The 14337-nt window shown below is 52.6% G+C and overlaps 6 protein-coding genes across 6 annotated transcripts; 2 read left to right on the top strand and 4 right to left on the bottom strand.

Moving 5' to 3' along the window:
- Nucleotides 1–756: 756 nt before the first annotated feature.
- NCS54_00497500 (Hypothetical protein) lies at nt 757–5124 on the bottom strand (the record flags this gene model as incomplete). Its single annotated transcript, XM_053150493.1, has 3 exons — nt 757–1135; nt 1192–1355; nt 1414–5124. The coding sequence occupies 3 exons, from the start codon at nt 5122–5124 to the stop codon at nt 757–759; spliced, it is 4254 nt and encodes a 1417-aa protein (XP_053006468.1).
- A 1227-nt stretch (nt 5125–6351) lies between these two features.
- NCS54_00497600 (Hypothetical protein) lies at nt 6352–7218 on the top strand (the record flags this gene model as incomplete). Its single annotated transcript, XM_053150494.1, has 1 exon — nt 6352–7218. One exon carries the CDS (start codon nt 6352–6354, stop codon nt 7216–7218), a length of 867 nt encoding a protein of 288 aa, XP_053006469.1.
- Nucleotides 7219–7776: 558 nt separating this feature from the next.
- On the bottom strand, nt 7777–8718 carry NCS54_00497700 (NmrA domain-containing protein; the record flags this gene model as incomplete). Its single annotated transcript, XM_053150495.1, has 1 exon — nt 7777–8718. One exon carries the CDS (start codon nt 8716–8718, stop codon nt 7777–7779), a length of 942 nt encoding a protein of 313 aa, XP_053006470.1.
- Nucleotides 8719–9676: 958 nt separating this feature from the next.
- On the bottom strand, nt 9677–10245 carry NCS54_00497800 (CENP-V/GFA domain-containing protein; the record flags this gene model as incomplete). The annotated part of the gene is made up of 2 exons (XM_053150496.1): nt 9677–10075; nt 10132–10245. 2 exons carry the CDS (start codon nt 10243–10245, stop codon nt 9677–9679), a joined length of 513 nt encoding a protein of 170 aa, XP_053006471.1.
- Nucleotides 10246–10790: 545 nt separating this feature from the next.
- NCS54_00497900 (Hypothetical protein) lies at nt 10791–11814 on the bottom strand (the record flags this gene model as incomplete). The annotated part of the gene is made up of 3 exons (XM_053150497.1): nt 10791–11425; nt 11474–11703; nt 11783–11814. 3 exons carry the CDS (start codon nt 11812–11814, stop codon nt 10791–10793), a joined length of 897 nt encoding a protein of 298 aa, XP_053006472.1.
- Nucleotides 11815–12315: 501 nt separating this feature from the next.
- NCS54_00498000 (Hypothetical protein) lies at nt 12316–13668 on the top strand (the record flags this gene model as incomplete). The annotated part of the gene is made up of 2 exons (XM_053150498.1): nt 12316–12354; nt 12490–13668. 2 exons carry the CDS (start codon nt 12316–12318, stop codon nt 13666–13668), a joined length of 1218 nt encoding a protein of 405 aa, XP_053006473.1.
- Nucleotides 13669–14337: the final 669 nt, after the last annotated feature.

Below are 14337 nucleotides of genomic sequence, written 5' to 3' on the forward strand. Positions count from 1 at the left end.
TAAATTTAGTTGATTGGAGATACCTACGGTAGGAAGAAAGATCTGATCTGCCTTGATGATACTGCGAATCTGTGACTATTTCTTGGCTCAGTGATCCCATCCATGGCCGGGCTTCAACTATAACAAATAACATAACATCAACACATTATAGCATTATATCCAAATTCTAACGCAGTGGCCTTTTTTTTTTTTTTTTTTGTCTTTTTAGGCTCGGCAGCCAACAAACGTAGGACTGTGGTCATGGATTACCTCCTTGAAGATGCACTCGAACAGAAATTGCTGATTCATATACGGAGCGACGACCAATAGACCAAGATCCTTGCAGTGGATCGGTGGTGTGTTCTCCCCGAGTTCCATAGATTCTGCTATTGGTTGAGATGAAATCTGACGTTTGAACTCTGACCTGTCGTGCGGCCTAACCGTCGTGGAAACTCCTTGAGGTAAATAGATGTCGTCTCTTGCTATTCTTACTTATATAAGAGGCTCTAAAGGCTACTAAGGTTACAAGCATTGTTTTATTTCTAATGACGACTCTATAATTTATCTATTTTATCCATAAAGAACTGTATATATCTGTGCGAAGTAGTGGTCAAAGGATAACTCTCTAACCCTAATATCTAATAGTAACCAAGTATTCCTACCGATTGAAGGAATACACAGCTAGCGAAGTGAAAAAGACAAGGAAAGAATTGAGAAAAGGAGGGTAGACATCGAAGGGTAGTGGTCTCAAAAAATTCCCCCTCTATTCACCGTTCTCTAGGATTCGGCTTTCTTGGTAGCCTTGGTCCTGAGCTTCATCATGAAGAACACGAGTCCGTAGATGCCAACCACAAAGGCAACAACAATACCCGCGTTCCTCCATCCGTAATATTCTCCGTCGAGGTTCAGCGTACGCAGGTAATCACCGCCCTCCGTGTACTGACACACACGGCATGCAGCGGTTGCGCCCGGGTTCAGGAGGTTGGTAGCTGCTCCGGCGCCTTGCTGGTAGCTGGCAAGGTATTCGCCGCAGGTTTGGTTGGGAGCCGGGTCAAACACTGCAAGTTCTTCGGGCTTGCACTGGACAGGCTTATCCCAGGTGGTAAAGACAAGCAGGGAACTCATTAGGTAGTTGAAAGGGTCGATGTAGTACATCCTACGAACCGACACTGTCAGTCTCAAGTTCCATGCAAAAGATCCAATGTTACTCACCAGTATCTCCAGAACGGCTCGATTTGGCTGTAGGGAATCATGACGCCGCAGAATGAAACTAGGGTCGTGATGACTAGCGGGTTGACGAGAGATGCAAAGACGGCATTGGGGGTATACGCGGCGATCATTTGCCCAATGCCCGTGTATAGACACTCGTACATGACCTTGAAAACTGTTAGTTGCGCCCAAAGGGTTGGCCTCGAAGATGGGGCCAAGACTTACCACTACGAAGAACACACTGCCGGCGTGCTCTGCCGCTGTAGGAAGGCCACAGGTAAAGTACCAGCAGACGTAGTAAAGCAGTGCACAGGCAAGCAAGTAGGGCAGTTCCGAGACTATCAGACCGGTGACGAAGGGAGCCCAGTGGTACATCTTGCTCTTCTTCTCGCGTGCCTCGTAGATGTCGCGCCGGTCAATGAAGAGGGGTTGGAGCTGCGAAATAACACCCGGCGCAACAAATATAAAGTTGAAGACAGTAAAAAGGTTCTGTTGGAGGTCCGTAAGACTGTCACCGATCATCCAAAACGTGAAGCCATTCAGTAAGGCTAGGCTGATATGCATGGCAAACTTGTTGTCGACGTATTCGGTATTCCGGAAGAGTGAGATATTCATGCGGTGCGTCACTAGTTTAATCTGCGTCCACATGGAAGCCGCAAACTCGTTACCGTCATATTCGACGCCGGAGGGCCGCGCGGCAGCCTCTGCGACCATGTGGTCCAGGTCCTTGGAGAGCTGATCATGTTCCGGAGACTGCAACCAGATCTGATTCCAGTCTTGATCATGGGAGGGACCCCCGTTCCCTGACACCACATCGATCATGTGCTCGGCCGGATTTGCTTCAGGCGGGCAAGGAGCTCCATACCGGCCAAAGTATTCCTTGATGGTATTGGCGTTCTGGCCTATGTCGCCAAAGTACACAGTCTTTCCGCCTTTGGCAAGCAACAAGAGCGTATCAAATTGCGCAAACAGCTGTGCCGACGGCTGGTGGATGGTTACCAAGATGGCTTGTCCGGCTTCTGCAAGTTTCCTCAGAAAGCGCATAGTATTATACGCGGCCTGGCCGTCAAGTCCAGATGTCGGTTCGTCGAGAAAGATGAGGATGCTCGGTTTCGCTACCAATTCGACAGCAATAGTAAGACGCTTACGTTGCTCAACCGAGAGACCATTGCCTGGACGACCCACTAACGTATGTTCGAGATCGTTTAATTCCAGGAGGTCCACGATAGTATCGACATATCGTAGCTTCTCTTCGGTGGGTACATCGCGAGGCTGGCGCAAGAGGGCTGAGAATTCAAGCGCCTCGCGGACGGTTGCTAGAGGCTCATGGATATCCAACTGTTCGACATAGCCGGCAGAACGCTGAAACGAGAAGGGGATAGGACGCCCATCAACCAAGACGGATCCATGGATTGTCCCTTCGGTTTTCCGTTGCGCGAGGACGTCTAGGAGCGTTGTCTTGCCGGCACCAGAGGACCCCATCAGGGCCCCCAGCATACCGGGCTTAACATAGCCCTGCACGTTGTCAAGAAGGACACGGTCGCCGTCGGGGGTTTTAACCGTATACGTCAGGCCCTTCCAGGTGAAGATGCTCCGGTTGCTGATGAGGCTGTTGTCGAGGTTCGTGTCTGATGTGACAGATCCAGACTCCACTGGCGGCCTCTTCTCCGTAACGCTCGTCTCCTCGTCCACGGATGACAACAGGTGCTTCGACTTGTGTTGTTGTTCCCGAGGAATAAGGAGGTTACGACCACCTTCTCCCACCTGCTTCCACCGGGAGGTGAAGAAGATGGTGAGCCCGACGAATAGCACCCACCAGGCGCAGTTGATGCCAAAGTTGCGCCAGATATGGCTATGGCTGAAGGACATGTATGCGAGGTATTCGTCGCCTGTGACGCTCGTGGCACCAGGTAGCGCACCGCCAACACCAGCACATGACTGCCCGCCGCTTCCTCCATCGTAGCCAGGACCGCTAGGAATGATGTTTGGACCAACGCAAGGAATGTCTTGGCCATGAAATTCGTTTCCTAGAAGAGCTTCAAATCCATATGCCATGGGATTGATCCAGAAGATCCAACTAAGCCACGGATGCATCTCGGGTTTGATGATCATATAGCCCATGTAGACAAACAAGGCGACGATAGAAAGGCCCGAGACCTTTGTCGCGGCGTCAAAGGTGGGGAATGCAGCGCCGATGAACCGAAAGAAAGCCGTCATGGACATGGCAGTCATGAAGTTGGTCACCAGGTAGGTGAAGAAGGCGGCGGCGGTGGTCTTTAGGCCCACCATGAAGTAGAGGACGAGGCCGAAGTGTGTTACCTGGAAGAGCAGGATGGGAAAGTCTGCGACGACTTGGGCGATGCAGATGGCTGCTGGGTGATATAAGGCGAAGGAGCGGTGCTTGGCCAAGATGGGTCTGCCGGTGAATGAGTCTGTGACTTCAGAGAGAGCTATGAGAGCGTTGTATAGGATGGAGAAGAACAGGGCACCCCCTTTGAGGAAGAGGCCGGCAGAATTGGCGGGGGCAGAGTAGAAGAGAGAGCCGCCGAGGAGAGACTGGATGAGTGTTGCGGCTTGCTTCATGAACAACGTCGACTTGTCACCCCGCATGATCTGGTACTGCCTGGAAACGGCGGCCTTGACTTGAGTGATAAAGTCAGCGGTGACGGGCGACCTCTTGGGCGCGCCTCTATGCTTCTCGCGAGCGACCATCTCCCTGAAGACGGCCGTATTCTCCACGGCCTCGTCCCTTGTTGAGTAGCTTTGGCATTCGTCCATCATCTTTGGCTTGATATCCGACTGGTCGTACGCAGCAAGGACTTCATCGACGGTGCGGGGGAACATGTGTTCGTATCCAGGGGCAATGACGCGCTCAGTGGGAACTGTCACGCCCGTCAAAAAATCTCCCCGGTTGGAGCCAGGGTCCGGCATGAAACCGAGGCCTTCCATGAAAGGCACTGCGTCTCCTCGAGGCCCGTAGAAGATTTGCTTGCCCTCGTCGAGGACTAGGACCTTATCGAAGTGCTCGTAGATGCCATTGCCGGCCTGGTATAGGGTGACGATGGTGGTGAGGCCGAGAATGTCGGTCATGGCCCTGATTGCCTTGATCCACTCCAGAGCCGTGCTGGCGTCGAGGCCTCTCGTCGAGTTGTCCCAGCAGAAGACACTGGCCCGGGTGGTAAGGCATTCGAGAATGGATACGCGCTTCCTCTCCCCTCCAGAGACGCCCCTGATGAAGGCATCTCCCACCTTTGTATGGGCAGTGTGTGAGATGCCGACGGACCGCAGGAGGAAGTCCTTGTTGAATTGGGCGTACTCGTCGTGCGTCTTGATCCCGGGCGGCAGGTGAAAGGGGACCTTCATGCGAGCGGCGAAGTCGATGGTTGCCTCGACGGTCAGTGTGGGGAAGAAGATTTCTTCTTCTGTGTTCATGATGATCTGGCCGCGATATGCTTTGGCTTCCTCGGCGGACATGGTGCCAAAATTGACATCTCCAGTGACCTCCTCGTCGCCACGCCGATTGTTGGCGAGCACGCTTAGCAGCGTCGTGCAGCCTGATCCAGGGCGACCAAGAACAAGTAACATCTCCCCGGGCTTGACACATCCATGCGAATTGTCAATGATTGTCTTCATGGGGGCATCTTTTCTCCCCTTGTGGAAGGGGTAGAACTGGGAGAGGACGTTTTCGTTGAACGTCGCATCGCTGCCAATGCCTTTGACAGTGAGGTTTCGCCAGCTCACGCCGAGCTTCCTGGGCTTGTCACCGCCTTGTTCGTCTCGATCCCGCATTGTCTGTAGCTCGGGCGCCATGTGCCATGTTGTCGTGTTGTGGTCAAGGGCTGTCTTTTCCACTTTGTCGACCATGTCTGCGGCATGCCGTCCCTCGTCCGCAGTAATGGACGCACTGCCCATGGACGAGCCGGAATCGGCGCTCATGTCGAAATTGGGAAGCTGTGATTCAAAGGACAGACTGTATGAGATGGGATAAGATGGTTTTGCTTGGGTGGGATTTGGAAACACCAGAGATTTACAAGTGTTATATACAAGAACACGGGTACATCTGCCAAAGACACTCTAATCTACACACATGGCCTCTTCCGGGCTCTACCATGCCCGGCCTGCGATTACCAAGGCAGCGTGAAACCTTTCGGGGTCGCTAACTGCCTGGCAGCTCAATTTCTCAGCACCAAAGCCTCCGCGGGGCCTTTCAGCTGGGGGTGGTGGGTTTGCGCTATTGCACTGTGGCGATAACTGTGGTCTTTCCAAGTGAGCATCCGACATGCTTCGGCTTCTCAGTACCAGGAGACCGATGACGAAGCTACAGTGCGACATGCCTCGGTGCATGAGATTAGGAAAAGCCAGATTAATTAGCCATGATCGGAAGGATTAGCCAACTTTGCTCCATGTGCCCGAACAATAACTAATCACCGGTTCCCACCAGGCACACTAGCACCCTATATATTTCCCAAAACCCTCCGCGGAGGGTTTAACAAGACACTAGATCTTCCGTTGTCTCCCACGCACTCTCGGTTTCGCCGGAAGCGGCTGCGGCTGTTCTCTCGCACCTATCCCTTTTGTTTGGCCCCAGATCAGATTCAGATCCAGATCCAGACCCGACCAGACCAGGTCCTTCAGCATTCTCCTGCACCCTTGTAGTCGCCCCTGCTTGTCTGTAGACTCCCCGTTATGGGCGCCCCATTAGTCCATCCGTCGCAGAGGCGCTTTTCTTGCCAGGTCTGCAGGAAAGACAAGTCGAGATGTCAACGTTTGAACCGGAACGACCCCAAATGCGCAAGGTGCACGCTGCTCGGCGTCGAGTGCACGGCCGGGCAGCAGAAGAATGTCGGAAGGCCACGGCGGCGAACAACAACTTCTACCGGCCCAGGCTTGGCCGTCGAGCACCCATCGCCAGTCAAGCTGCACAGCCAGCCAATCCCCGCCAGCATGCCTCGAGAAAATGCTTCACTCTCTGGAGGAGGGGACCTGTTGGGCTGGAACAGCATAGTAACTCCGGCGCCTACTCCATCACCAGTTCCTGTTCCGGCTGTGGATGATGCAAGATGGCCAGCCATTGAGATAGGCTCCTTCTCTCAGCCCTTGTCTCTATGGGATCTTGACCGGATTGACTCCTTGTCTAGTCCTGACTTGGGATTCAGCATCACAATGCCAACTCCATACTCGCTCGAGGCTCTCCCGAAAACCGTATCGGTCACCAATGGCACATACCTCACCCCGGCTGATACTGTGGCGACGCGAGTGCCGGACACCATTGACACTTCAGATGCCATGTTGGAGCTTTCCCAGATGAATATCGACTTGTACATCCGCGTTGCAGCTGTTGAGAGGAACAAGGACACCCTGGACTTCAACAGCGTAATCTACCGGCAGAGCGTGCTGTACATCGACAACTCTACCCTGGCTGAGTTCATGCTCAAGACGTCTCGAAACCTCCTGCTGATCCTCACGAGGCTTCTCAGCAGCCGGGAGTCTCGTGGCCGGCTGTGCTATCCAAGCATGGCAGAAGCACCACTTCCGAAACTGCTGTCGCCGTCGCCGTCGCAAACCTATCCAAGCAACCACCATCTGCCCATTTCCCCTGTCGCCGCCGTGGAGGAACCATTGTCCACACCCCTCGCCCTCGCCATCACGAGCATCTTTACCCAGATGGCTTCGCTGTACGAGCTGATCCTCGAATACATAACCGCTCGTGTGGAGCGAATCGTTACCGACCCCATCGACCCTGTTCCAGGCTTCACCTTTGGCGGGGTGCCCCTAGAGAGACCCTGTACGCAGGGTATGCTCTTCTCCGAAGTCATTGTGCATCTGCTGGAGAGGATAGAGCGGGTTCTGGGCATCGGTCCGGTGCCTGTGGGTGGTGAGGCGGGTCTGCTGACGGCGAGACAGATACAGGTGCTCTGGAGTGAGCTGGACGGAAGACGTGAGATTATTCCTGGCCGTGCCGTCATGAGGCCTGCCGACTTGAGGAGGCTGTTTGGAAAAGTGGCAGACATTTTCAGACAACTGCACTAGGTCGATGAGCCTACAATATTGGTGGACGCACTGAATAAATGATGCACTGGTCCGTACTGAGTAGGTATGTTGCGGTCTGCAACCACTGACTGCATCAAGCATTCCAGAAATAGTCGATGATCACCCACCGAGACTTTGGGGGACACACCTGTCATTTCTTCCTACGCACCAATATCATGACTATTTAGCAAAGTCAAGTACATGTCTTATGGCGAGAGGTGGGCTTGAAAACTCGTTGGCGGGCTCCAGAAGGCTGTTCGTTCGTTTATTCACCATGGAACGGCCACATCCCCCCCCCTTTTTTTTTAAACCCGGATACCTAGACTAATCTACTTGCCGTTGGAAACGAACCATGACTTATGAATCACAAAGTGAGAACGGGCTGTTGGAAGCCTTGGACAATCAGCAAGATTACTATTCACGGTAGTGGTTCTATTTTTCCTTCTTCTTTAAAGATCCATGACCAGCCTGAGTTTAATGCGAACTCCCAATTCTGCTACCCATTGTATTTGATGACAGGTAAAAGGATAGAACCTTCAAGCTCATGGAGCAATTTTCCTAACCCTCCAACATTGCCTTGAAGATCTCGGCCGGCGTGTTCTTCGGCGCAGCCAACTGAAGGACCTCTCTGCTCGTCGTGGAAGCCGTGCATTTCCCCTCCCACGCCGTCTCCGGAGCATGCTTGATTGACAGGATGACGTTCTTTGACTCTTGGGTCTGGGCCGCCACGTGGTCGATGAAGGATAGATCCCGGAAGCTGACGTCTTCAACCTTCGTTCCCAGGACCTCCTCAGTCATTGCCACGACCTGCCGCCCAGTGATATCCTCTGGGCCGTTCAAGACGTATCTAGCCTTGTCATGGGGGGTAACGTCATCTTGGATTAAGAGATGGGCTGCGAGACGTCCAACCTCATGCGGGTCAATGATACCGACAGGCGCATCCTCCGACGCCATGAGCCTCAGGGTGTCTTGCTTTCCGGTTTTGCGGAAGTTCTTGATTAGCTCCACGGCAGGAGAAAGGTACAATTGCGTAAAGACATTAGGCTGCAACGAGGTCCATCGTAGGCCTTGGAATTCCGGCGAGCTCAGCAAGGTCTCGATTGCCCAGTGCGTCCTTGGATAGTAGGCAGGGCAATCCGGACGTACGTTGGCAGCGGTTGTTGAGATGCGCACAACATACTGGACGCCTGCTTGAAGAGCCGCTAGGTGGAACGTCGATTCTTCAGCGAACTGGTTCGGCTGGTTATGGGATGCGATGAAGGCCCTCTCGACATTGTGCTGACGGAGCCAAGCTGGGGTAATCTCGACCCAGTTCTGTTCCACCAGTTCCACGTTAGGGAGCCCAGAGAGCTGCTGCGCTGTAGCTCCGGTCGAGGAACGTGTAAGAGCGAGGATTCTGTGACCGGAAAAGGAGGTGTTCTTCAGAAGCTCTGACAAGGTCTCAACGACGCCTCGTCCGGTGTTGCCAGTGGCGCCGACAATAAGGATGGTAGGAGCCATGGTTGAGATTGATGGATATGATACAGATAAAATGATGCAAGATTGAAGTCAGGCAGTCTGGGTAAAGCAAGCTCTGTTAAAGGGCATTGCCATTTATAAAAGCACCACCATCGGGCCGGTTAGTAACCTTGCTCGAGGATGAGCGGAGGAATCACCAATCAAAGGCCCAAAGTATGTCTTCGTGGATTCAATAATCAAGGGGGCATAACGTTATTTATTAAAATCAGTCGAAAGAGTTTATCCAAGAGCATGACCAATCATATCCACCTGGTGTTCAGTGCTCCGCCGCCTTGGATTTTGCGAGGACTAGCTCCTCCCTGCTTCCGAAGGAGGCAGCTCGACTTGTTGCTCTTTAGTTGCACTTTCGAATATCTTGCATGTCCACGGGATGAAGGCTTCATGATGCCCTTGCACCTAAAATCCACTCAGTAGCAGCAGCTCAAACAAACATTTTCGTCAGGCCCCTCCCCTGTCGTTTATCTTCTCATGAGCAACTTGGCTTGTCGGAATGGCTCGCTCTACTTTAACTTTTGCTTATGTTCATGAGCTTTTAGATGGAGGGGGTGATGCTAGCCCTACTACCGAGTATATTATCGACGATGAAGCTACTGGAAGGCTGCTGAAGACTTGCACTTTTGATGGAGTTTAAGCCCGGCCCTTGATGGGATAACTGAGCCAGAAGAGAGAGGACATGCAGATCAGACACCGCGTTTCGCCCATGTTTGAGACAGGGTAAGCCATGGTTTGTGTACTTGGGAAGTTGGGAGGATAGACTAGCTGCATTGCTACAAAGGTACCTAGATTGGGGCCACGGCGAATCAATCATGTCAGAACCTCAACATCCACATTTCGTGTATCAACTACATCGACATTCTTGACCTGACATGTCCCAGCACGGCCCTATTAAGCGCAGCTCTTCCCACTCCGCATCAGCTCATACCTGCGGATGGAAAAGCTATCAAACCGAAGCCAGTCCCTCAGATTGTTTGGCACCCTCTATACCCTTCAGCCAATCTACCCTGTGCTTCCCATACTGCTCGATTGTCGGCCTCAACGCGGTCTCGGCAAGCTTGAAGTCATCCACTGTGCCGGCCCTAAGTATGCTCGCCCCCGGGTAACTCTCAGCTCTTCGGTACATCAATGAGCCGCACGTGGAACAGAAGAAGTTGGTCATGAGATTGCCCTTTCGCTCAATGGTATCTGACTGGCCGAATTGCTTGAGATTCTCCTCCCCCCGAACATGCCTCAGGTGTGAGTCGAGGATGATGAAGCCCGTGGTGAACATCGAAGCCGTAATTTTGCGGCAGTCGCTGCAGTGGCAGACAAAGGCTAAGACGAAACCTGGTTTAGACAGCGGCTGTGGCTAACGATGAGACAACGTGCTTTCTCTGTGGGGAATCTTGATGAACTCACAAAGGAGAGCTGCACAGCGCCGCAGTAGCATGTCGCTGTCGCTTCTTCTTCGGTCGACCAGCCATCCTGCGCAAGGCCGGCCCTGGGGAAAAATGATCCTGTCCCGTCAGCCATGCTGATAGTGATGGGATGTATCGGGGTGATGAGTTGAAGAAAGAAGCAATCTCCTTTGTGGTGAAACCTTGACTTGTATGGGTCGAGATTGCTTAAAGTCCACGAGAAGATAGCTTCAATTGCTCAACTGCATTCCCCCTCTTTATACGCCCACCGGCGGGCGGCAACGTGCAATTGTTCTACTCCCTTATTAACTGAAAGTCCGCACCTCCCGAGAGACCTCAATATCGAATGGTATAAACCTAATCCATTCCCATCATACAACAACAAAAGCGGTTTATTGGGTAATGATTCAACCGCGCGCCATTACGTACAGCACATAACGTTATATGTCTTTTGTCATGGTTGGAATGGATTCCTGAGTAGCTCATTCCTTAATTTGCCGATGAAGATGGGCGCTCTGACCGGGTGTAGCCTGGGGTATCGGCACGAATAGTAATCAATAATTAATGTTACAACACGGGTAGGCAGATAATCAGCTGGTGCCTCGCCAATAAATCGTGATGGAACCACCAGCGATGGGCTATGGGCATCCAGGTTAGTATCTAGGGCAGACTGGCTTGACCTCTCTTGAAGATGGCACGCTTCACCTCCTTGCTTAGGCCCACGCCTCCTTCGACCGTGCTATCGAAAATCTTCCTCCATCCGACCGCATTAAGAAGCCACACGACATACGCATTTGCTCCCTGCCATATGTACTCTCCCTCGCCGAGCGCCGGCTTCTTCCTCAGGACATGTTGCACCACCAGTCGCGCAAACTCTTCGGGCTTCATACCGTCTCGCACATGAAGCCTGGATCTCTCCTTGAGGCCCGATTCACCATCGATGGAAAGACTGTCTGGAGCGAAATGCGCCTTGTCGGGTGACGTGAGCTTCGTCGATACCACTCCCATAAACAGAGTAACCACCTTGATGCCCAGAAGGGCTAGCTCGATCCTCAGGGTGTCGGAGTAGGAGGACACAGCCGCCTTGGAGGCGTTATACTGGGCAGCATATACATAAGGGAGCCGGGCTACAATCGACGCAGTATTGATGATGGTAGGCGGTGTGGTCGAGCCTGCGACCGAGGCGAGGAGGAGCGGCGTAAAGGCCCGGACCATATCGAACAGGCCAAAGACATTGGTGTTGAACATATCCCGGACTTGATCCTGGTCGGCTTCAATCGCCGGAGCCTCGTACACTTGGAGGGTCAGCCCACATCGGAGCCCTGATGTATAAAGGCACTTACTCATGCCAGCGTTGTTAAACAAGACGTCGAGCTTCCCTCCAGTCCGCTTGGCGATCTCGGTCTTAAGTGAGGATATGCTTTCCGGCCGGGTCACGTCAAGCGTCAGGGTCTCGATGCCTTTCTCTTGGAGTAGGGCGAGCGACTTTGTGGATCGAGCGGTAGCAAAGACTCGAAACCCTTGAGCTGCGAACTCGAGAGCGAGTGCGTGGCCAGCTCCGCCCTCTGAACAACTATACGTAGAGAGAGAGGGCCATGTTAGTCAGGGGGAAGTGCCGAGGTGAGAAATCAAAAACGTTAGACATGACGAACCCAGTGATAAGTATGGTGCGCTGCTTGGACATGTTGAAATTTTTCATGTGAAACCTGTTTTTGTAGATTGGATTGTTTATTTGACCTTCATCTTGCTTCTTCTGCACTCTATTTATCTGGACGTTGTTATCTATTATTTGGATATGAAGGTTGATTTAGCATTCCATACCATACCACCTCATAAGCTAGCTTTCTGTCGGAGGCTTTTTTACATGGTATTGCTAATGATCTCTCCGTCGGAGTTGTTACGTCACACACTTCTAATCATCCCCTTGGCTGTGAAACGTAATTACTCCCTCCTCCTTTTAGTGTAGCCAACGATTTAGGTTAATCGATTAGTGAACAGCCAGGTTGCTTGGACCCGACACTCAAAGCGAAAATTGCGGGGGCTTGAGCTCTGCGTGGAACGGAAATAGTGCAACAGCCTCCCTGGGGTGCGTCCTCAGACACAACAATCCCTCGAACAGAGTGCTTCAACTTTCCAGGTTTCTAGAGCGTCTGGTCACGACTGATATTACACAGTATATGGCAAGATGAGACAAGCAGCCAGGGAGAAGGATGGTGCTATCGAGGTGGGTTGCCATGTTTTGTGTATCCAAACTCCCCTTCACCTCCCCGTCACCTTGAACACGCCATCTCCAGGTTGATCCTACATAAGGTCTAGAAAAATCTCGCGGTTATCCAGACCGAGCGCTCACTCCTTCCAGGCACGCCGAGAGCGAAACCGCCGAGCCCAGCAAGTCTTTCGCCAGCGTCGACAGGCCAACAAGGAGGCACAGCGGTGCCGAATCCAGCAGCTCGAGAACACGGTTGAGGAACTGAGCAACGTCATCATCAGCTTCTGCGACGAGATGATCATGACCGAGGAGATTGCGAGGGAAAAAAGGTTAATGGCTCGACTCCAACGCTGCACGGCCCAGGCCCTCGGCCTAGCGAGGTCGGTTTCCAGCACGAACGCAAGCCGCACGGTTCGAGAGACAGAGGACGATGAGCAGAAGATGGAAAATTACAAATATCCGACTAAGAAAGCGAATCAGAAGATTGCGGATTCCGCCTTGCCACAGGCATCCTCGTGTCATCGTCCCGACAGCGCCGATGCAATAGCGCCTCCCCTCATTGACCAACATTGGCTCCAGACGCCTCAACATGACTTGGACACCAGCTCTTCTTTCCCACTCCATCTTGTCGAGACGACCATCTCCCGAGCATTTCTCTACCTCAACGGCGATGTTCAAATAGCGGTCGAAGACCTGGAGCGCGCATTCGGTTTCTCGCTGCGCCTCCATACACGCCAGCAGCTCTTGGCTCACCTGCGGTGGCTGCTTGGGCCAGGCAAGGACGAGATGCGTCAAGCGACGGGGATCAACTGGAGCACAACGGCCTCGTCTAAAAGAGGCGGCGGTAGCACAGATCTGTTTTGGCCGTTTGCAGAGGATGGCAGCCCCAGCACAGACGATGGCTCTGAAGACGACATACAGCCCGAGTTCCTCACCGCGCTAGGAGTCCAGCAGCAGCTTGAGAGCCTTGGGGCCAAGGTCCGTGGCTCGGACTTGATAGAGCTGAACATCAGTGGGTACGAGTCCCTCCAGCTCCGTAGCACCGCGGACTCGAGCCCTGCTTCTCTCGGTGCTGTTCGGCCCGCACACGCTCCCAGCTCGGTGGGATCAGCCGCCTTGATAGTGTGGCTAAATACATCTCTTCTCGCGTCCAATCTGGCCAACGTGGCCATGTGCTTGGAGAAGGGACCTGTATATCCGCGCCGTGGGGTTGCCAGGGCGGTGGAGGCATCTGTGATAATGGCTCATGGGGGTGAAGCTGCTGACGTGGGGACTATATATAATGGGTGGGTTCCCAAACCTCGGGGTTCGGGTCCTTTCCCGACATAATGCGGCAACATAATGCGGCATTTCCAGCGCATTAGTTTTGAGATCGAGTGATAGGCCTAGCCTTGCGTAGTGTGGTATGATTGGGGGCGTCTGCTGGACAATGTCACCCAGAGGTGCAAATATGGATCACTGTGGAAAGCCGTGGCTTCTCTGATCGCCAACACAAAGTGAACCATCTTTCAATACCCTATGCCATCAATTATGAACTTCTTCATCCCTCTAACCCAGTTAACTAAAGCTGCCTTTCCTGCTCTTCCTAGAGCGGCTGAGTTTCATATAGTGAAGGTAGCCCTGCTTTGTTACGCGATACTACAGTTTGCGCCGTTCTTGTCGGTCGGCCTGTGAAGAGTTTGGAGAATGAAAAGGTCGAAAGAGTGTAAAGGCTAAGCAGAGTTGCCCCCTTGATGTAAATCACGTAAAATGCTTAGGCAATCAGCCGAGACTGTTTGAATAATTAATAACTGACTATTGCGGGTTTCAGATCATATTAGCTACACACTCCCGGTCATTATATAATCACGCCTGATCAATTCCTCAGTAAAGGTCATGAGCAACACAGTTTACGTAAAAAAGCCCGAATGTCTGAGGTTCACTGGTCTCTCACACGAAATAACATTCGTCTACCACTCCTCGGAGGAGGCATATATACTGCGGCCAAGCTCATCTGTA

This window comes from Fusarium falciforme, chromosome 4 (genome assembly GCF_026873545.1).
Source record: "Fusarium falciforme chromosome 4, complete sequence".
NCBI lineage: Eukaryota > Fungi > Ascomycota > Sordariomycetes > Hypocreales > Nectriaceae > Fusarium > Fusarium falciforme.